Source organism: Harmonia axyridis, chromosome 4, assembly GCF_914767665.1.
Source record: "Harmonia axyridis chromosome 4, icHarAxyr1.1, whole genome shotgun sequence".
Taxonomy (NCBI): Eukaryota; Metazoa; Arthropoda; class Insecta; order Coleoptera; family Coccinellidae; genus Harmonia; species Harmonia axyridis.
This window is the reverse complement of record NC_059504.1, coordinates 46,858,262-46,879,191: the sequence shown is the minus strand read 5'-3', so window position 1 is coordinate 46,879,191 and position 20,930 is coordinate 46,858,262. Positions and strand designations below refer to the sequence as shown.

Genomic DNA, 20,930 nt, shown 5'->3' with positions numbered 1-20,930 from the left:
AAGAAATATCGAGAGAAATACCAAAAACTTTTTAGTCAAAGAAGATAATAAGATATGGTTGGAAAGAAACAGTTAATAAAATTCCTTTATTGAGTAACAATAATAATTATAATACTTTTAATAAGTGAATAAAATGACTATAACTCAACAGAGGGAAAAACAGATATTTGCTAATATAAAATAATAATTCCCACAATAAAATGATTAAGTTTATAATATGGTTTATATTATACATATAAATTTGGAGCATCATCAATATTTCTCTGAGATAAAAAGTAAAAAAAGTTGCAAGGGTGAGCTGGAAATTAAAAAAAACTATTAGTTATCCAGAAAACACCCTTTATTTACTTACCCCTCCACCAATTCATGTCCAAATTAGTAACACTTCAGCCCATAGCAGAAGCTTTTTTGTCGAGAAAATAAGAGTGAATTCCTCAAATTGCACAGCCACATTTTATTTCACCATTTTATGTCAACATAAGTATGATATTGCAAGTATCAAAAATATTCAGATCTTACATTATTATGAAACAGAGTTGAGGCACATTAAACCTTTAAACTCTAACTGAAAAATTATCCAGAATACAACTGTAGAGAAAAAAACAAGAGATAAGTGAAATATGTAAATTATGGTCAATCATAATGTAAAAGCTGAAGTAACCACACTTTTGTTCATGAAATTTTTTGATGAGTTTAAAGCCATGTTGACATCTTCAGAAATTATATGTTATCAAGTTTCTGTAGAAGTCAATGTTGCTGTCCAAAAAAATTAAAAATTCCATGGAGAAGAGTATGGTTATATCAATTTTTAAATATAATACACAGAGAACTCAACAAATATTCCATAATCTCTCATTGAAATATATTTCCACAAATAAATTAAGAAAACTCAAGTAGTTGATATGAATTATTATTGAAAATTTATCAATTACTGAATATTCATGATACTCATGTCTGAAGTCCTTCACCATGGTAATTATCAGGGTAAAAGTGAAAGTGTTAGTAAACATTCAACATTTTATTAAAATATGCACAACAAGAAAAATGGACGGACTCAAAAATTTCAGTGCTTAAATAATACTGAATAGAATAAAATAATAAAATACTGATATATATGTCGAACATAGCATTCATAAATATATCTCAATTATGACACAATTTCAATGATTAATATCAATTAAGTACTTTAATATAATACAAGAAATTCTATGAAATGTTTGATCCAAGTGTAAACTTCAAGGCACTCACAATAAGACAAAATTCAATATAAAACAGTCGTTACTGAAATAAATACTGATTTGACAGTATAATTTTTCAATTTGGCCTAAAAAACGATTAGTGCCTATAATTTAAGAAATGTACATTTCTTAGGTTACAATGAGTAGTTAGTTATGTAGGTATGGCAAAGGAAAATGTTAATTTCCATTTTCAAACACAATTTACCCATTATTCGAGATCATAATAAACAGTTAATATTAAAAAGAAAGTTCAAAGCAAAATTTCTTTGGAAATAAATAATAAACAACATAGGCATGAAACAAGAAACAAATATGCCCCTAAAATGGACAACCATTTCCCGAAAATACAAATGAAAATAAAAACCCCAGAATTATCATATTACATAACATCTTGACTTCTAACCAAAATAATATCGAAATCCAACATTAACAAAATTTTCAAGGCAAACAATTGTGGATCACATTTCAAATGTTCAAGCTCAAGGCACTGGAATGCTTTATTTGTACTTTTTGGGAATGGTCATCGTCGCTCAACAACCCCAAAAATGATAGTAATTTCAACTTGCCTGGTGGTTTACAGTAAAGGTGCTCGTCTATGTATTGACAAGGACAGGTGAGAGAGTGACAGTGGCGGCCCCCTTTGGCCGGTGGACTAACTAGGTACCCGCGTACTACCTCTTTGCCCCACCTGGCAAGGTAGCGCAGGTATAACAGTGTAGCTCTCTCCTATTAAAAAACAATTTGAGTTTACGATAGATATTTTTAAACGAAGAAATGATTAGAAGAATGGTATTAGTTGAGGTTATCAAGAGATGACAAAATTTAGTCACATATGGAAAGAATCACCCATATACAATTCACCAAAAAGCAGTTTATCTTGTTGGTCCAATAAAACCCTACATGAGCTGAAGATCAGGATCCTCACATGTTAGATCAAATTATTGGGGTGAGATCTTCTATAATGTTGGCAAATCTGACAAGATTCTTAGGAGCCTTAGCTATCACATTATAAGGATTAAGAACTAAGCCAATTCAGTACATTTCCACAGCACATGCTCAGCGGTTTCTTTCTATAATTTGCAATTGCTGCAAATTTCGTCAACCGGCTTCATTCGGCACAAATGATATTTGTACAGGCAGTGCCTTGGCAGCAGCCCCACGAATACCTGAATCTCAACTCGTGGCAGCTGCAGAAGCTTCTTCGTGTGGGACGGCAAAAATTGCATAAATCTCTGCTTTACTTGCTCAAGTCTGTCTGTGTTTCTCCAGAAGGTCTCTGTTCTTTTCCAAGCTCACAAAAGGGTCTGGCAGGTGATTATTTTTTTTTTTGGAAGTTCATCGGATTTTTCATTTCCTTCGATGTCACAGTAGCCTGGCACCCTTAGAAGAGTCGCATTGTTGCCTCTATGCAGTTTTCTGGTATAACAACAATGCCAAGATAGCAGGGAACTCTGGCTATATGATACCAAGGTTCTCAGCAAGACCTGGTCGTTAAAACATGTATATGTGCCTGTTTTGGGACACACAGCGGGATTTGTCCCAGGGGCATATATATCCTCAAATGGGGCCCATTAACCATTGATCCATCAGTGTACCATATAAAAGAAGTTATTGTCCAATTGATTTACAAAGTCCACAGCACTCTGACAATCAAGAATGACCACCTTAAAGGGTTTTTTGGAACCAAATGTAGGCATTATATCATTATAGGCATTATGTTGGCATTATATCCAAGGGGTTAAGAGGCCTAAATCCAGTTAATTCAGTATCCTCATATGTTCCACTCATTTTCCAGGTAAGAACTAACCACTTTTAGAGATTTTAATAATATCTAGAAGATTAATGGGAGCAATTGTATATGACCTTTATTGTAGGGAGGTAATGTAACAGTAGGGTGTATGACCACATCACCATTTTCGATTTTAGGCCCCCAAGTCTTCCCAAGCTCACATAGTTGTTGAGGATTTGTAAAAAAAGCTTTCTCTATGTGTTCCCAGTTCAATTTGCTATCTAATGTTTCCATTAGTCCTGAATTGTTGTACTCAATATTAGAATATTTCAGTATAAAACCTTAAATATTTAGTTTAAAAATCTGTCATGGGGGTAGATCCTTGATGATTACTCTATTCCTAGCTTTCAATTCTCTTAATGTTTTTAAGATTATTGGAAATATGACTCTAAAGTTCTAAAATAAAAAAATATCCCATTCTTCACTTTTGAGCTTATCTGGTTCTCTTTCATTAAGAGCACCGAGGAGCCAGGAACAGAATAAAGAAGAAACCAAAAGCAAACATAAAATTCGGACTTTTACATCAATAACAAGGTAGAAACAATGAGGGTTACTCCAATGAAACGTTGTTATAGCTTTATTCACGAAGACAGCAAATGAATAGAATAAATTGGTTGTTAGTTGGACACACAGCTGAATAAAGAGTCCGATATTTACATCAATACAGTCCTTGTCTGAACAGCAGACTGGACAGTTTGGGGCAACAGTCTGGACCGTCTGACAAGTAGGTTTTTCGAATAACAACCTCTTCCACATACTGGCAAGGACATAGAGCAGATTGAACATGTCTACGTTGTGGGGGGTTCCCCAATATTTCGTCCAAGGTCCAATCCAGACGCCTGCGCAAAAAGTCCTTTCCCCACCTTTGCAAGTACCGCAAAAATATCCTCTCTGCGCTTCCCTGAATCGGAAACAAATAAAGGCTAAAGTGGTGCTGAGAAACCAACATGATGACTTTTCGAAGATAAAAATTTACTTGTAATTTATCAGTGAAGCTGATTCACTCCCAATATTACCAGAAAATTTTTGGATATTCTCATAACTCATAACCAGATTCCAGAAAAATTTGAATATTTTGTTATATAACATCTTTTTTCTCAACAAAATACAGTAGGTGGATAGTATTCAAGTGAAAATCTACATTAGGCAAATAGAAAAAACAAAAATGAAGAAGAAAGATCGAGTAAAGGTTATGTGTATGAAATAATAAACAGATTTCATATTTTCTTTTCTTGGAGTTAGTGAATCTTGAATTGAGTTAGTTACTTTTTGTTAGGAGAATAATTAGAAAAAGAAAATGTTTGAGAAGAATGAATGACTAGATAAATAACAATCAAAAATGTTTTTTGAAATAAACTCAAGAATTAGATATACATATAATAATAATAATAATAATATTCTCAAATTCATTACCAAATTTCAAGCTTTCAATACACATATACTTATAAAAATATTTTCTTTGTAGGAGCCTTCACTATCATTAGAAATTATACTTTTTATTTTTGGATTTACTAACTTCGAAACTTAAGTTAAATATTCCGTATTTCTACTGCAAAAAAAAACAGAGTGATCCATTTGAAGTATTAGATGTCTTTATTATACTGGGAAAAATTAAGCTCTGACATTAATCTAAATATCACCATATTATCGGTCATATCAGAAGATCTTTAGACACCATAATCTATAAAAATCGTGCGATTCGTTTCCAAGATAATTGAAGCGTTCCATACTTAAAACTCACTCTGTATACAGATCGTAATGTCTTTTAATCAAATAATTACTTGTCTATAATTCGCTTGTGGGACATAACTGCCTGAGAATGGGACTCAAAATCAAATCATTCACTCAAAAATAGCAAGAGAAATTTACTTTGCAATGAATTTTTCTCCATCGAAAAATATCTTACCTGTTTCCTAGACAGTCTAGTAGTTCTGCTACCCTGAATAACAATATCATTTGAAGTTATGTCCATCTTCTGTTCCCAACCACTGTTCTGATCCCTCTCTTGTTGGTCAATACTCGACTGAAGATGATTGATACAGGGTGCCGAATCCATGTACAAAAAGCACAAATTCACCTTATGACATGAGATCTTCCCTCTGTCGTCCAAAGCAATAACTATTTTGTGCCTCAATAGCTGCTTATTCACCTGAGCAAGGCATTTCTCCAAATTTCTTGTTAGTTTGAATTTGACCCACATCGATAAAATTATAGCTGCCGCATTTAGAATTAGCCATCCTATACCCATGATGAATAGGACAGGTCCATCTTGATTTGAAAATAGCAATGCAAATAATACAAGGAATGCTAAGAGGACCCATACAACAAGTACCCTTTTATAACAAATGTTGTATAATGTGAACCTATAGTCGTTGACCAACAATTCCATGGCTTGTACATATTCTTCAACAGTTAGCTGTAAAAGACGAAAATAAAATTTTACTCATAATAAATAAAGTGCATCAAAGAAATTTAATTCATTTACCTAATGAATTGCTTTGCACTTGAATAAATTACATATTTCGATAATGGGAATAATAAATATTCCAAATAAATTGAAATTTTGGATATGGCAAAATTTCAATTTATTTCCAAAGTTTATTCGATAATATTTTTTTTTATGTTAATTTTAAATTCAATTTTTTATTTGAATGAAAAACTTGTGAAAGAGAAATTCCAATTATTGACAATTTCATTTTGTTATAATTGTACAAAATAATTAAAATGAACAAACTGTTTTTATACCAATATACAAAAGAGTTCAATACAACTAATTCCTGCCCCCATATTGAGACGTAATGAAACCAATACTTTAAATCTACCAATTTATGCATATACAATAAAATATATCAACTATAAAATTGGGCAGTTACCATTCATTCTAAGACAATGACAAAATTTCTATTGAGTAGAATAAGTACAATTGATTCTATATCATTTATTATTAAATTATGATTCAACTCAAGACATTACGGAATGACTCAATAACAGCAGATATGAATATATTGTATATGGAAGAAACAATAAAGCAGGTGTTCATTGGAAGTGGGGAGGGATAGAGGAAGTATAGAAATTCATATCTCACCGTTAAACCCTGTGCCATCAATTCTTCAGGTACTAATTCTGGACGGAATCTTGCAGGTGTAATCCATGGAAATTTTGTATTGACAGGTAACAACGTAACGATAACATCTCCATTGACTGAAAAATTCATATGTTAGTTTTTGAATTAATTAAATTTTTCGTTAATGAAGTATTCAAAACTGGATTTGAAAATTGTTTAAAAAACTGAGCTTGCTATCAGTTTGCAGAAAATGTTTAAACAAGTTGTTTACACCTGAAATGTTATTGTTTACACACTTTCTGTATGACAGATTCAAGCAATTATCCTCAGAATAGGTTGATGTTATGAAACTCACATGATATACCTCAAGGTAGCCACAAAATCTCAAAATAGAAAGAAGTAACATTTACATTTTTATGTTAAAAGCGTCATAACAAGAGTTCAGTAAAGTTCAAATGAATAAAAGTAAAAATGAATGAAATAAACTCACCAAAACCCTGCCTAATAGGTTCAACAGTAGCAACAGGTAGTTCAACATTCTTATAAGGTTTTGGGTCTTTTGAGTTGTTACTATTGTCTATTCCTGGGGATGAGGGTGTGCTGAAACTCCTCTCAAGCACCTGTACGTTTTCAGTAGGTATCACAGCTGCGTCGCTATTTTTGTTTTCCGAAGTTTCATCTTCGAATTGGACCCAGGACTTTGACGGAGTAGAGTGCGCTATGGGGCTTTCGGTTTGGGTTTCGTTTTTGGAAATATTATTCTCACTCATTTTGATAAATAATACTGGTTATTCTTATTGCGAATGGACGGAATTGTTTATCATTTTCCGAGAAGGCTGCGAAAACTAGAACATGAACTTGTTATGAATTTGGTCGTTCACGGTACACACAGAACTCGGTTGTTTCCTTCTATGTGGTGGGTGTGATGACAGGTGTACCTACCTTTGATAATTATTGCAGGTGAAAGTAGTGGTATGTTCAGGAATTTGATGTTAATTCGAAATCATTTCCTGAACTATTCCTTCTTGATTATGATGGCTAATAAAGTTCAAAATGCCTTTAATAGATGATCATTTGATAATAAATTCTTTCTTGTTAGTGGTTATTTAGGTAAAATGGATATTTACACTTAATGATCAAAATAAGACTTCCTTTCCATTTAACTAACAGAGGCTTTATTTTGTATCGAATGTTTTTCTTTACTGATCCCTTATTCCTGATAAATGAAATCAAATTTTTAAATCTTTCATAGATGCAAATACAAATAGACCGATACTGATATGTATTTCAAGGAGAGCCTCGATCCGAGTCGATATTTTGACTTGCTTGAAAGAATTTTGAGCATCATATGGGAATTTCTTGTGCAAGTATGAAGAGAAATATTTCACCGAAATTTACGGTGAAAAACAGATTGAATTCACAGCGCGATTCGCGGGCGAGTGTAGAGCCGGCATTAAATCCATTGTGATGTTAGAAAATAATGTGCGCGAATGGTTCATTCTTTACATTGTTTTAGTATTCTATTCTCGGGACAATTTCAAAACATTATCTGAAGATTAATATATTCACGATATTCAAAAAAGTCCTATATTCAGCATAGGTTTTCTCAGATGTAAATAGATGACGCCATATTCGCAGGTTTTTCCTACCATCTATGAACTGGAGACCAAACTAATGTTAAATTCTTTTTGTAAAAAAATATCAAACATTAATGTTTTGACGGTACACATTATAAATATTAAATATAACAATCAATATCAATGTTTGAATATTTGAATTTTCTCTTCAATGCAATCCAGAATTCAGGGTCATTATTATTCTTCTACTCCCAAGACCGGTTCTTGTACAAATGAAAGTATTGCCGCTTCGTCACCAACAAAAGTTCTTACCCATGACGTTTTAAAACGTAGTTATTTACCGTAATACAGTTATGAACCTATAATAGAATAGTGCTTTCAAACAAATCAATTTTTTTTTAATGTGATCCATCAATGAAATATTGGAAACTCTAATAAGTACTATGGGTTTTTCTAAAATAAGCTCAGGTAAAACTGAGAACAAAATAAAAAGTAAAGCAGAGGATATACCAGAACCTATTAAAGAAAAGAAACTGAATGAAGACTGCCGCGAAAATCAAATTAAATATGAACCTAAGAAATTTTTACGAATACAATTCGAAATTGATCTTATTTCAATTTCTCTATTCCTAATCAGTGTTTTGACACGAATGTATAAATTAGAACAGCCAAGAAACATAGTGTGAGTATGGCTGTTGATATAATTGTCAGTTAACTAAATTTCTCATTCTTTGTAGGTTTGATGAATTACATTATGGAAAGTATGTTTCATTATACATGAAGAATATATTTTTTTTCGACTCTCATCCTCCACTAGGTAAACAGTTGATTGCATTTGCCGCATCCTTTGCCAATTATAATGGAACATTCAAGTTTGATAAAATAGGGAGTCCATTCTCTGAAGAAATTCCATTGTTTGCTTTACGTTTTATCCCAGCTCTTTTTGGCAGCCTGATCGTACCTGTAGCTTATCATCTTATGTTAGAATTTAAGTTATCACAATGGACTTCTTTGGTTGCTGCTTTGTTACTACTTTTTGATAATGCTTTATTGACTCAAAGTAGATTTATTCTTATGGAATCTATGATTATATTTTTTGCATTATTTGGTTTATTAGGTATTATGAAATTTCGACAAGAATGTAATAACTTTCTCAGTTTTCGTTGGTTTTTCTGGCTGATTGTTAGTTTTATATCATTAGCTTGTTCAACCAGTATAAAATATGTTGGGTTTTATACTTGTTGTTTAGGTTTTTATGTTTTATTAAGAGATTTTTGGAAGTTACTTGGTTCAAAATTGTCAGATGCAGCACTATATTTGAGATTTTTTATTCAATTTGGAATAGTTTCGATGATTCCTATTATAGTTTATATGTCAGTCTTTTACATCCATCTAAGTGTTTTGTATAAAGCGGGGCCTCATGATAGTATTATGACTAGTGCGTTCCAAGCATCACTGGAGGGTGGACTTGCTTCTATCACTAGAGGACAGCCTTTATTGGTGGCTCATGGCTCTCAAATAACCTTAAGGTATGTTTGAACATGAATATTTTAGAAAAATCTAATTTTTGTTTTGTAGACATAGCCATGGAAGAACTTGTTGGCTTCACTCTCACAACCATGTTTATCCCATTCGTTATGCAGATAAAAGAGGATCAAGCCATCAGCAACAAGTAACATGCTATTCATTCAAAGATGTCAACAATTGGTGGATTGTTAAGAGACCCAACAAAAATGATCTAGTAGTAGAACATCCTGTAGATGCTATTAAGGATGGTGATGTTATTCAACTAGTTCATGGTGAGTTATACTGATAGATAAACGGCAACAAATGTCTTAAACTTCACCACTCATTAATTATTTCTCTAATTCTGTGGCAAATCTGTTCATTTTGCCATACCTTGATTCCACATACCAAATTCACACAGGTTTCATGGTTATATTTTATTATTATATGTTGGTACAGTAAAACCTCGATTATCCGTTCTCCTATTATCCGTTTTACTCTGTAATCCGTGCTCGTCGACATTTTCACTCATCCGTTTCCACGAGCAGACATCCACTCGATTATCCGGGATTCAATTCATTACGCATGCGCCATAGTAATAATTTGGTATAATTCGAAAATGTTTTAGTCGATGATGTTGAGGAATGGCTAAATTCGGATTTAAATGAACCCGGTTATCAGATACTGGATGATTCAGAAATCGCATCAAAATTTTCCCAACCTAACCACTGTATGGATACAGACGATTAAAGTGTTGAAGAATTTTCCACGCAGGAAATAGTTATTCATAATACAAGTGCAGAAGGCATTGATATTGTTCCACGAGTTCAAAATTCAAAAACGAGCCACGAAGTGGCCAGTTTTTTAATGGACGAGTGGTAGAATGAGCCTTCTGTACGAGTATTATACATTATTTTCTCTAATTCATTGCATTTTTATTGAAATTAATGAAATATTTTCATAAATATCTTTTAGTGATTTTTGCATTGAAAAATGTTGGTTGGGTGAACTGATTTCTTTAAGGCAAATTGATGAATCGATAGATAAAACCGTGGCGGAAAGTTCGGAGTACCAACATATAATAATAAAATATAACCATGAAAACTGTGCGTTTCAGATATATTCCCGCACGATTTTCTTCTAAAAGATGTGGAAGAATGAACGGAATAACCACAGAATTAGAGAAACACTGTTTCTGCCGAAGACGCGTTGAGATTTGCAAATGGTCTGATGTACTATTTAGAGCAGAAAAATGATACGGATTATATTGATGTCCTCCACTTGAGGAAAATTCGGGCTCACATTTGTCTCAAGATGAATAATAAAAAAGACAGACAAAAACTACATACTTTTTCAACTAAAATATATACATTCGATGTATTATAGGTACCAAGCAATGATTTGTTTTTCATTTGTATATTTTTATATGATATTATGATTCTATTGATTTTGTTGCTTAATAAATAATTGTACCCCATACAGTTCTCTAATTCTCATAGTTGTGCGTATTTTGAGGAATTTCGATTATCCGTGTTTTTCGATTATCCGGGAACCGTTTCCCCTCCATTAGGCCGGATGATGGAGGTTCTACTGTACTTGGAACTCTCCTGTCAGATTTATCTATTACCTGTCGAATTTGTAATACAGAAAACAGTTCTGCCAACCAACATTCTTTAATGCAAAAATCACTAAACAATATTTATGGAATAAACCATTAATTTCAATAAAAATTCAGCAAATTAGAGAATATAGAGATGGCTTTTTACAGATCGCAGATCTGAATTTTCAACTTGCGGAAGAATATCATTGCCTTCTGCACTTTTATTATAAATAGCTATTACAATTCACATTTCCTATTAGGAATTACAAGTCGAGCATTGAACTCGCATGATGTAGCAGCTCCTCAATCTCCCCAATGTCAAGAGGTGTCTTGCTATATAGATTACAATGTCTCCATGCCTTCTCAAAACTTATGGAAGGTGGAAATATTGAATAAGGAAAACAATGGAAACTCTTGGCACACCATACAATCGCTGGTTCGCTTAATCCATGTCAATACAAACACCGCACTCAAATTCAGCGGTAAACAATTACCAGACTGGGGGTTCAATCAGCATGAGATTGTGGCAGATAGAGTTCTGAATCAGGATGATACTGTGTGGAACGTTGAGGAGCATAGATACACCAAATGTGAGTTTTTAATATCGGTTGTCGGAATCAAGTTGAAAAGTTGATATGTTCTATTCTAGCCGGCGATCAAAAAGAAAGAGAGAGAGATCTTGTGACTGCGGAAATGATTCCCACTATTGCAACAAAACTTAGCTTCCTGGAGAAGTTTTTCGAGTTACATTATAAAATGTGGTTTACCTCCACAGAAAATCTTCAGAACCATATGTATAGTTCCCAACCGCTCGAATGGCCTTTTATGTCACGAGGAATTGCCTATTGGGTGTCCTCAGATAGTAATGTGAGTATTTTAGGTTTTCCTGTTTCAACAATTTTACCTAAGGACTATTAGGTCAATTGAAAAGTCCCCGGTCTGATGCACAGATGGTGGTGCTAGTATTAAATCCATAAGATTTTTAGTTAGTACCAACCTTCAAACAATATGGGTCAAAATTTGATAGCAGTCCGACTATTAGTTGGTGAGATATTGCGTTGTGAGTGTAGCTACTTTTGTTATTCAAAAAAAGATGGAAAAAAAGAATTTCGTGTCTTAATAAAATATTCCTTTTGGAAGGGAAAAAACATAGTTGAAGCAAAATCTTGGCTTGATGAAGAATTTCCGGGGTCTGCACCAGGAAAATTAACCATCATTGATTGGTATGCTAAATTTAAACGTGGTGAAATGAGCACCGAAGACGGCGAACGCATTGGACGTCCAGAAGAGGTTGTCACCGACGAAAAAATCAAAAAAGTTCACAAAATAATTTTGAATGACAGTAAAGTGAAGTTGATCGAGATAGCAGACATTGTGAAGATATTATCTGAACGTGTACATCATATCATTCACGAATATTTGTACATGAGAAAGCTGTGTGCAAAATGGGTGCAGCGTGAGCTCACAATCGATCAAAAGCAACAACGTGTTAATGATTCTGAGCAGTGTTTGAAGCTTGTTAAGTGCAATAAACCTGATTTTTTGCGTCGATATGTGACAATGGATGAAACATCGCTCCATAATTTCACTCCGGAGTCCAATCGACAGTCAGCTGAGTGGACTGCACATGATGAACCGAATCCAATGCGAGGAAAAACACTACAGTCAGCTGGCAAAGTTATGGCATCAGTATTCTGGGATGCGCAAGGTATATTATTCATTGATTATCTCCAAAAGGGCCAGACCATCAACAGCGATCATTATATAGGATTATTGGATCGTTTAAAGGATGAAATCGTTAAAAAACGGCCCCATTCGAAGAAAAAAGGTGGTGTTTCATCAAGACAATGCACTGTGTCACAAATCAATGAAAATAATGGCAAAATTGCGTGAATTGGGCTCCGAATTGCTTCTTCATCCACCGTATTAAACAGATCTGGCCCCTAGAGACTCTTTCCTGCTCTCAGATCTCCAAAGAATGCTCGCTGGAAAGAAATTTAGCGCCAATGAAGAAGTAATCGCCGAAACTGAGGCCTATTTTGAAGCGAAAGACAAATCGTATTACAAAAATGGTATCAATAAGTTGGAAGATCGCTATAATCGCTGTATTGCCCTTGTGGGCAACTATGTTGAATAATAAAATCGAATTTTTCCAAAAAAAATGTATTTTACTACCGAGGACTTTTCAATTGGCCTGTTACTGTGAATATCCATAAAAATAATAATATTTTTCTAGGCTCAAATCCATTTGCTGGGTAATTTGCTCACCTGGTATTCATGTACCTTTGGTGTCTTTGCATACATTATGTTATTGACATTCTACCTACTACGGAGACGAAGATGTATCTACGACCTTGACCAACATACTTGGGATAAGTTTGAAGCGATGGGTGAAGTTTTCTTGGGTGGATATCTTTTCCATTATATACCTTTCTTTTTCGTTGATAGAACTTTGTTCCTTCACCACTATCTGCCAGCATTTGTCTTTAAAATATTTTTGGTCTGTGGCGTTATGGAACATGTTTATACTGTTGTGACAAATCATTTTAAATCTTTAATTCTGTCGAGACTGATGATTTTATCGCAGCTACTTTGGCTCTGTATGATTATTTACGTTTATATGAGATTTTCGGTACTTAGTTATGGGACTACAGACTTGACTATGAAAGACATTTTAGACTTGAGATGGAAGGATACATGGGATTTTATAATTCATAGGAAATGAAGTTAATTGTTGGACTTATGTAAATTCAAGATGAGATGAGATTTGTTGTGCACAAAAGAAATTTTGGATCTTGTTACAAAATATTTGAGGCTTTAAAAGATATTTTTGTATTTTTATATATATTTATTGATATGATAATGAAGTTTATATTTATATTCTATTAAAAAAAACATAATTTTTAACAAGAAATTCTTTTTTCTTCCCTTATAACCTTGTCAATCTATTAAAAATATCTGTTCTAAAAAATCTAACTAAGAATAAACAGGATGGGTTTTAAAAATTTTTCATGGATGTAATTCCGAAATTAAAAGAGGTTGAAGAAAATATTTCAATTGAATAGAGGGGAAACAAACACAGGAAATTCTAATGGCCACCCTTTACAATTGTGATAGATCATTTGAGAGCTTGTAAAGAATAGTTAACTTTGATAAAAGACAAAGCTGAGAAAAATATTGTACATTTTGATTATTTCGTAAAATTTTTAATGCATGACCAATCATCAATTTATTCATTGGCAGTCAGTAGCACAAGTGAATTGTACAGAATCTCTTTCATTACGCTTCACCAGTTATTAGGTCCATTTTTCAATTCACAATCGTGACTGATTAATAGTTTATGGTTTTTTGTCATAAAAAATGGATAGTGATTGAAAATGAATCGGGGAATCAGTTTTGGGCCATGTATGAAAAAAATCGACTGAAGGAGATATTCAGCATAGAAGTTTCCTCGTGATATCAAATTTTGAATTGATCCGATGCCAAATTTTTTTCGCAAAATCCCACACAACAAATGATATAATAACTACAAGTTATGGCGGATAGGAATTCAGGATTGGAGATTTTTCGTTTTATTAATTTTTCAAACTGATCTGAACTGAAACTGTTTTCGTAATGTATCATTGTTGTATAAAGAATATCATATGCTTTTTGAGCGGATGCGCTAAAATATAGCGCATCCTCCAGATTCAAGGTTTTGACTTCATTGCGAAATATAGGAAAAGTAGCTCAAACCTAACATTAGTGAGGTATACGTTACAGGTTTTTACTCATAGTTGGTTATGCCAAGAATAAGTTCCGTAAATTATGTATAGATGGATTACAGGCATATTCTGTACTAAATTGAATTTTTGAAGAAAAACTGAGATAATTGATGCAATCATCGTATTGATGTAAGTTTAAAGTCGATCGAAATCAAAAACTTTTTTTGGCAAAATATTGGTTTTTCCGAAAAAATCGACTCATCGAATATTTCAACATATTCTTCAAAATTGAATTATGCTGTATGTTGTGTATTCCAGTACCCTTTAATTTTGAATAGAGTTCGATTCCTGAGACTACTGTACATATAGGTTTCAAAAGTAAGGGTTGTTTCCAATTCAAACATCAAATTTGGAATAAAGTTTTTATTGTAGAATTATAGTTAATTACCACAAAATTAATGAAAAACTTATAATTAACTCAATCCATTTAAGCAATATCCATGGGCTCAATATGTTGGACTGTAGTTTCAACATCAATGTTGTGTACTTTAGTAGAAAGAACAGCTGTGCATCCCCTAGGGTAACGGTAAGAATTCTGTCTAGTACCTTTCTTATTGGCTTCTTCATATGTTCTTTTATAATCTACTCCTGATTTCTTTATAACACAAACATCAACATTACTACCTGATCCAAGATCGTTAAAGATACCAGCTGCGATAGCATCCCTCACTAGCTGAATGCCTTCTTCCTCTGACATATCTGGCTTCCAACGTGATTCAAATACAGCCATTGCTGCCAAAGAACCAGAGCCCATAGTTGTAAAAGGCAATTTGTCAGTGGAGCCATGTGGATAAATTTGATGTAGGTGAGGACCGGTTGTATCAACTCCACCAAGGATAAGGGCAGCACCAACATAACCTTGGTAGCGGAACAAATATTGTTTCAGCATCGTATTAGCTGTACATACTCTCACTTGTCGATTAGTGTATAATTGGTGGAGAGCCAGCTTTGAAGAAATAAGTTGGGTGACCATTTCTGTATCAGCTGCTGTACCAGCACCACAGCAACTACAAAAATAAAAATTTTAGCTCAAATATCTGATAGGAAAAAGTGAACCAATTTCACTCACTAGATATTGGGTGATATATAATGAATTTTTTCGCAATTCTTGTCGGCAACAGTTGTATCTTCAGTTGCTCTTGTATCAGCACCAAGAACAATTCCATCTTTGATGGTAATACCTACAATTGTAGTACCAGTTTTTGTGGCTTTTGGTAAAACAAGACCTTTCCTTTGCAATAAAGTATTACTGAAATTAAGAAACACTTTCAGTTGAATCTAATGAGAATTTCATGCTAATAGGAAATTTTACCGTTTGCAGTTTTCAAATGAAAATCCTGGAGCAGGAATCTCAGGGCACAATACGGATGACATGTTAAAAAGTCCTTTTATTTGCTATTGAATGAATTAAAGTAAATGAAACTTTACCAAACTTGCATCTACTTTTTCTACTTCAACAGTATAATGACAAACAAAATTTCAATTTATATTGGAAGGTTATAACCATAAAGTTTTGTTATTCTAAAATTAAACTGATATGAAGAAAGTTTGAAAAATAAACCAAAATAACTTCCTAACTGAGATTTTGACTTTATAAATAAAAAACCTCTAAAGATTTTTTTAAATGCAATTAATGAACAAGTTAACACTCTGATATAAAACATTATACTCTATGATTAAAACTGACAGCTGGGAGGGTTAAAATTTTGATTTAAAGCTAATTAATTGTCAATTTCTACTTGTTGGAGTATTGTGTTTTGAGTTTACTCTTGTTAACAGAATTCTCCAAAGGAAAACGTACGATATTTTTTATTTGTCAATTTTTAACTTATACCGTAAATTTAATAATTTATAATATTTTGTTGTTCTCTTATTAATTATATCTTAACCACACCCCACAGATCATTCTGTTTGGAATCTGTTGAAGTCAAATTTTCATCATAGGGCTGTCAGATACTGCGTTAATGGACATGGTTGTCTCAAATCTTCAACAGCAACGAGCTATCGTTCAACAACTCAGAAGAGAAGCTGCCTTTAAAAGGATGCCTGTGTCATTAGCAGTTGCGGATATCATCAAGTACATAACAGAGCACGAACAAGATGACTGCTTACTTGTGGGATTCTCAAGTCAACGAGTAAATCCTTTCAGAGAAAAAACTCCATGTTCTATTTTGTAATTTAAAATGACTAAATTATTCCTAGAGTTAAGTTGTATGTAAAGGGTTGCTTCCCTAATTATTTTCACTGCAGATTGCCAAATACATCAACTTACAAGACTGACGTGAAAATTGTTTAGGTCCAACTTTTAAAACACCTCTTGGCCAGCATTTCGAAGCTTTACCTTGTATCTATAATAAATATTAGAATTATTCAAAGATTTGAAACTCAGGTAGGACTCAAGTCTTTTATTCAATTGTAAAAATGGAAAAGCTCTACTCTAGGGATGCTAAATATTTTATTTAATGCGATCTGTCCAATAAATTATCTATGAATTTAATAAAGTCTACATTTATATAGTTTTTGATTAAAATTTACCTTGTAAAAACCTCCGTTTGAGTAGAAATTTTGTGATGTCTTTTATATTTCACCAAATTGGGAAGAAATAACTAATCTTCAAACAACAGATTTTTCTATTATTTCTTCACATTGTTAAAAAACCTTTTCGAACTTGTTCCAGGAGAACAGATGACCTACTGTTCTGTTGTTATTATTATTATTAACTAATCTTCAAACAGAATTTTCTATTATTTCTTCACATTGTTGAAAAAAAAATTCGAACTTGTTCCAGCAGAACAGTAGGCCATCATTATGTCCAAAATTGCAAATAGGTATTCAGTTTTTGAATTTCGAGTCTAGAATGGTTTCAAATGTGAAATGTTTCTTTTATTAAATTTTCAAGAAATTTTCATTTTTGGCATTGTCTATGACAAAAACATTTGCGTGAGTATGCTTAAAACCTAAGCTTCATGGTGATGGATGAATGTATAAAAAAAGACGAGACACATTTTTCAGGTTATATTATAAATTTTTAGAGTCAGTATAAAAATTAAATGAAGAGAGAGAATTAGGACAATTCATTCATAAACTGATTTCTTCCAGTTTATCGTGTAAATTTGTAACGATTTGAGCCCCTAAGTTGAGATTGCAGTCTCCAGTGTTTTCGAATTTAACATCTAAATTTCGCCTCTGTGCTTCGATCTGCTGCTGAGCTTCTAGGAATTTTGATGTTATATCTTCAACAAGCTTTTTTTGGTCCTTTATAATTTGTTGTTCTTCTTTAAGAGTATCTTGTGCCTTTTTGAGGCGTTTCTTGGCTGTTAAGATCTGGTGCTCTTGTTCTGCAGGTATCTCGTTTTCTGTTCTAATTTTGTTCATTATTTTTTCGCATTTTTTAACCTTTTCCTGCGTCGTCCTCTTGTATTCATCGGCTTCTTTCGTCATTTTCTTCAGATTTTCGTAGTCATTCTTGAGTGTTAATACACCGTTTATTTTAAACTTTAAATCATTCTCTAGTTTGTCGTATTGTTCGAATAGCTCCTGAATTAGCTGTGTCGGTACTCCTTTATTCAATGTTTGTGAGCGAGAGTTATGCATTGGTGTTGGAGCATTGAAGGCAGGGACTATATGTGGTGCCATGTAGTTTTTAGGTACCGTCATCATTTTCCTATGTTTTTCTAGATGTTCTCTTTCTCTTTGAACAGCACAAATTTCTTCATGAAGACATTTGACATCATTCTCCATCTCCATCAGCTGCTTTTCTAGTTCATAAGTATTATCGGAATATTCTTGTAGCTTCTTAGAGGTCATGAAGGATTTAGTAGGTTTTGTCTTGATGCTCTCCTTACTCTCGTTCTGTTGCATACTCATGAGTTTTTCATTAAGAGTTATATTTTCTCTTGCTAAAATCCTCATTTCGTTTTGTAAGTTCCCTAGCTCTCTTTGGAGGCATTCCAAGGACTGATCTTTGTTCAGTAGCTCCTCTTGTAGTTTGAATCGAACGCTTTCTAAATCAGCGTTTTCAGCGGCTAGTTTCTCCTGCATGTTATAGCTTTGGGTTAACTTTTTGGCGAATGTGGGTACACTTGGAATTTTGCGTATATTTTCAGAGCAACAAGAACAACAACTTTTTTTCACGTTTTCACCAATGGCAGGGTTGCACGCTAGGATTTTAGGAGTGGTTTGTTCCTTTGGTTTTTTGAAAGATGTTTCTTCCTTTTGCGTAGTTTCTTCTGGGTCTTGGTTTATAAAGTTTGTTTTTTCAATCAAGTACTGAATTCTTTTAGTTCTCTCCTCGAATAGTTTCATTTGTTCCTTCAATTCTCTATTTTTGATGTCAAGTTCTAAGGTTTCTGGTTCATTTAATTCCTCTTTTTTCAGCAATTCGCCTACTCTCGTTTTCAATTCGTAGATTTTATTGGCGGTATCTTTAGCTTTCCGCTCTGCATCTTCCAGTTGCTTTATCACATTGTTATCGAAGTCAGTTTGGTTTTCTTCTGGTGCAAATGGATGTTTTTGAGGTTTTTCCAAAAGTTCCAGCAAATGCTGATTTTCTTCGGCAACCTGCTCTAATTCTTTGGATGCTTTAAGTATTATATCATCGACTTCCTTCAAATCATCTTCGTCTTCCCCTCCTGTTGTGTCGTCAGCATAAGCTAAATCCATTATCTCTGACATTTCTTGCATGGCTTCATGGGAAGGACCTTGAATAGGTCTTGAATGTTTTATTTTATTTCTACTTTTGATTTGCTCTTGTTTTTTATGTTATGGTTTGCTATAATGAAATGTCAATGGGATTTTTACCGAAAGTTGATGTCTGCGTTACTTCTGAGGGGTCCTTTAAAATATCGTCTCCTGAAGGATTGGTAGTCTTTTTGATGATGTTCTCCAAGAATTGTGTACTTTTCTGGGAACTGTCAAATCAGCCGCCTTTTTAGTGAGTATCGAGGTCAGTATGCCACCGTTTGATCTATTTTTCCAGATGTATCTTGGCTTTGCTTAACGAATCTTTTGAGAGTTAAAATAATATCTTGACATCGTTCAATTTTCATCACATAAAGACGTCTATAGACTTTGATATCGTTCAAATGTTCATCTTCAAAAATACGTTGCTAAGTGAGGTTTTCCTTTTTGATTCGCATTCCAAATGCCAAATGCGACATTATCATTGTGACTTTTTGTGTATAAATCATCGAACGTCAAAAATAATCTCATTATATCTTTGTATATATTCACTTGAATCAATTCACGCTAGATAAAGCGAACAGGTTGGTAAACCAAAGCGAGCACCATGGCGGAAGCAGAAGAAGGAGATATTACCGAAGGTATGGAAGGCGAGGAGGGAGAGGCAGGTGAAGACTTAGAAACAGTGGTCGAGGAGACCGAGAAGCTAATGGAAGAATTGGAAGGTGCTCCCGGTGGAGACAAACCTCAGTCCGAGGCCCTAAAAGGAAAGATCGATGATGAGACTATGAGAAAACTGGTGCAGGTAGAGAAGGAAGCAAAAGAATCCGCCAATGTGATTTACGAATTGAAAACGAGGATAGAAGAGCTGTTGACTAAGGAGAAGATGACGGAAGAGGAGGAGAAAGAGTTGGAGGAAAAGAATTCACAGCTCAAGGATCAAATGCTGATGTTCGACGAGAAAACGAAGCAGATTCAAGAACTAATAGCAAACACCAATATTATCGATTCGATGCCAGTGAGGCAGCCTCAGGAGAAACATGAGGAAGATGTCCTACCCAGAGTGATCTTATGTGGCTTAGATGATGAGTATGTACCAAAAATTGTGGTATGTAACCAGAAGAGTAAAGGTGCCGGTGGTGGATCTTACGAATGTTGTACAGGCTGTCCCGGACCAGCACCCCCAATGTATCAGCCATCCGCAATGAATGCCCCTAGCTTTTGCAAGCCCGAAAAGAACGAAGAACTAGAGAATATCAAATCGCAATTGGAAAACGACATATCAGCAAAAAATAGACTCCTGGAGGAGCTCCAGTTGAAGCTCGGAAATCTCCAGAACGAAATACACACTGTGGCTGCTGAGAACGTCCAACTGAGCGATAGGATCAGAAAACTCCAACAGGATCAATCCAGAAAGACTCAACAGTCTTGCCAGCCGAAGAAACCTTGTCCTAGTATGTTGGCAGCCAGATTGCAGGAGTATGGCAATTACACACGCAAATTGGAGAGGCAAGTTGCCGAGATGGAAGAAGATTTCGACAGGGTACATAAGGAGATTTGCGCTGCAATGAGAGCACGTGATAATCAGAATATGGTACCCCCATGTAGAAGAAGATAGTTTGAAATTGTTGATTAATTTTGTAGGTCTCAAATTTGGAAATGAACAAAAAGTCACATCATTAAGTTATTTCAGTTTTTGGCGGGTTTTTCTC

At 33.9% G+C, this 20,930-nt stretch overlaps 4 protein-coding genes and 1 long non-coding RNA gene across 6 annotated transcripts; 2 read left to right on the top strand and 3 right to left on the bottom strand.

Moving 5' to 3' along the window:
• Nucleotides 1–72: 72 nt before the first annotated feature.
• On the bottom strand, nucleotides 73–7,025 carry LOC123679189. 2 transcript variants are annotated; one of them, XM_045616621.1, is made up of 5 exons: nucleotides 6,582–7,025; nucleotides 6,113–6,228; nucleotides 4,934–5,443; nucleotides 1,805–1,964; nucleotides 73–298 (listed from the first exon to the last, which is right to left on the bottom strand). In XM_045616621.1, the coding sequence occupies exons 1-5, from the start codon at nucleotides 6,859–6,861 to the stop codon at nucleotides 228–230; spliced, it is 1,137 nt and encodes a 378-aa protein (XP_045472577.1). In that variant the 5' UTR covers nucleotides 6,862–7,025; the 3' UTR covers nucleotides 73–227. The 2 variants fall into 2 exon arrangements, with proteins under 2 accessions (XP_045472577.1, XP_045472576.1); XM_045616620.1 differs by lacking the exon at nucleotides 73–298 and adding an exon at nucleotides 3,685–3,928 and having other exon boundaries at nucleotides 1,804–1,964.
• A 745-nt stretch (nucleotides 7,026–7,770) lies between these two features.
• Nucleotides 7,771–13,506, top strand: LOC123679188 (protein O-mannosyltransferase 1). Its single transcript, XM_045616619.1, has 6 exons — nucleotides 7,771–8,350; nucleotides 8,406–9,197; nucleotides 9,247–9,467; nucleotides 11,035–11,364; nucleotides 11,424–11,641; nucleotides 13,011–13,506. Exons 1-6 carry the CDS (start codon nucleotides 8,112–8,114, stop codon nucleotides 13,497–13,499), a joined length of 2,289 nt encoding a protein of 762 aa, XP_045472575.1. The 5' UTR covers nucleotides 7,771–8,111; the 3' UTR covers nucleotides 13,500–13,506.
• Nucleotides 13,507–14,886: 1,380 nt separating this feature from the next.
• LOC123679186 (proteasome subunit beta type-7) lies at nucleotides 14,887–16,200 on the bottom strand. The gene is made up of 3 exons (XM_045616618.1): nucleotides 15,851–16,200; nucleotides 15,608–15,787; nucleotides 14,887–15,545 (listed from the first exon to the last, which is right to left on the bottom strand). Exons 1-3 carry the CDS (start codon nucleotides 15,910–15,912, stop codon nucleotides 14,966–14,968), a joined length of 822 nt encoding a protein of 273 aa, XP_045472574.1. The 5' UTR covers nucleotides 15,913–16,200; the 3' UTR covers nucleotides 14,887–14,965.
• A 33-nt stretch (nucleotides 16,201–16,233) lies between these two features.
• LOC123679187 lies at nucleotides 16,234–17,050 on the top strand. The gene is made up of 2 exons (XR_006747364.1): nucleotides 16,234–16,335; nucleotides 16,440–17,050. It is a non-coding gene; the product is annotated as an uncharacterized LOC123679187 (long non-coding RNA).
• Nucleotides 17,051–17,540: 490 nt separating this feature from the next.
• LOC123679185 (chromosome partition protein Smc-like) lies at nucleotides 17,541–19,591 on the bottom strand. The gene is made up of 2 exons (XM_045616616.1): nucleotides 19,339–19,591; nucleotides 17,541–19,238 (listed from the first exon to the last, which is right to left on the bottom strand). The coding sequence occupies exon 2, from the start codon at nucleotides 19,219–19,221 to the stop codon at nucleotides 17,617–17,619; it is 1,605 nt and encodes a 534-aa protein (XP_045472572.1). The 5' UTR covers nucleotides 19,222–19,238; nucleotides 19,339–19,591; the 3' UTR covers nucleotides 17,541–17,616.
• Nucleotides 19,592–20,930: the final 1,339 nt, after the last annotated feature.

Bases quoted from the DNA above. Each gene is read 5' to 3' on its own strand.
- LOC123679189 (XM_045616620.1), bottom strand. From the start codon at position 6,861: ATGAGTGAGAATAATATTTCCAAAAACGAAACCCAAACCGAAAGCCCC. The intron at 6,229-6,581 runs GTGAGTTTATTT...TGAATTTTTCAG, and splicing joins ACCTATTAGGCAGGGTTTTG to TCAATGGAGATGTTATCGTT. The intron at 5,444-6,112 runs GTGAGATATGAA...CGTCTTTTACAG, and splicing joins TGATGGCACAGGGTTTAACG to CTAACTGTTGAAGAATATGT.
- LOC123679188 (XM_045616619.1), top strand. From the start codon at position 8,112: ATGGGTTTTTCTAAAATAAGCTCAGGTAAAACTGAGAACAAAATAAAA. The intron at 8,351-8,405 runs GTGAGTATGGCT...CATTCTTTGTAG, and splicing joins GAACAGCCAAGAAACATAGT to GTTTGATGAATTACATTATG. The intron at 11,642-13,010 runs GTGAGTATTTTA...ATATTTTTCTAG, and splicing joins GGGTGTCCTCAGATAGTAAT to GCTCAAATCCATTTGCTGGG.
- LOC123679186 (XM_045616618.1), bottom strand. From the start codon at position 15,912: ATGTCATCCGTATTGTGCCCTGAGATTCCTGCTCCAGGATTTTCATTT. The intron at 15,788-15,850 runs GTAAAATTTCCT...TCTTAATTTCAG, and splicing joins TCATTTGAAAACTGCAAACG to TAATACTTTATTGCAAAGGA. The intron at 15,546-15,607 runs GTGAGTGAAATT...TTATTTTTGTAG, and splicing joins TATATATCACCCAATATCTA to TTGCTGTGGTGCTGGTACAG.
- LOC123679185 (XM_045616616.1), bottom strand. From the start codon at position 19,221: ATGCAAGAAATGTCAGAGATAATGGATTTAGCTTATGCTGACGACACA.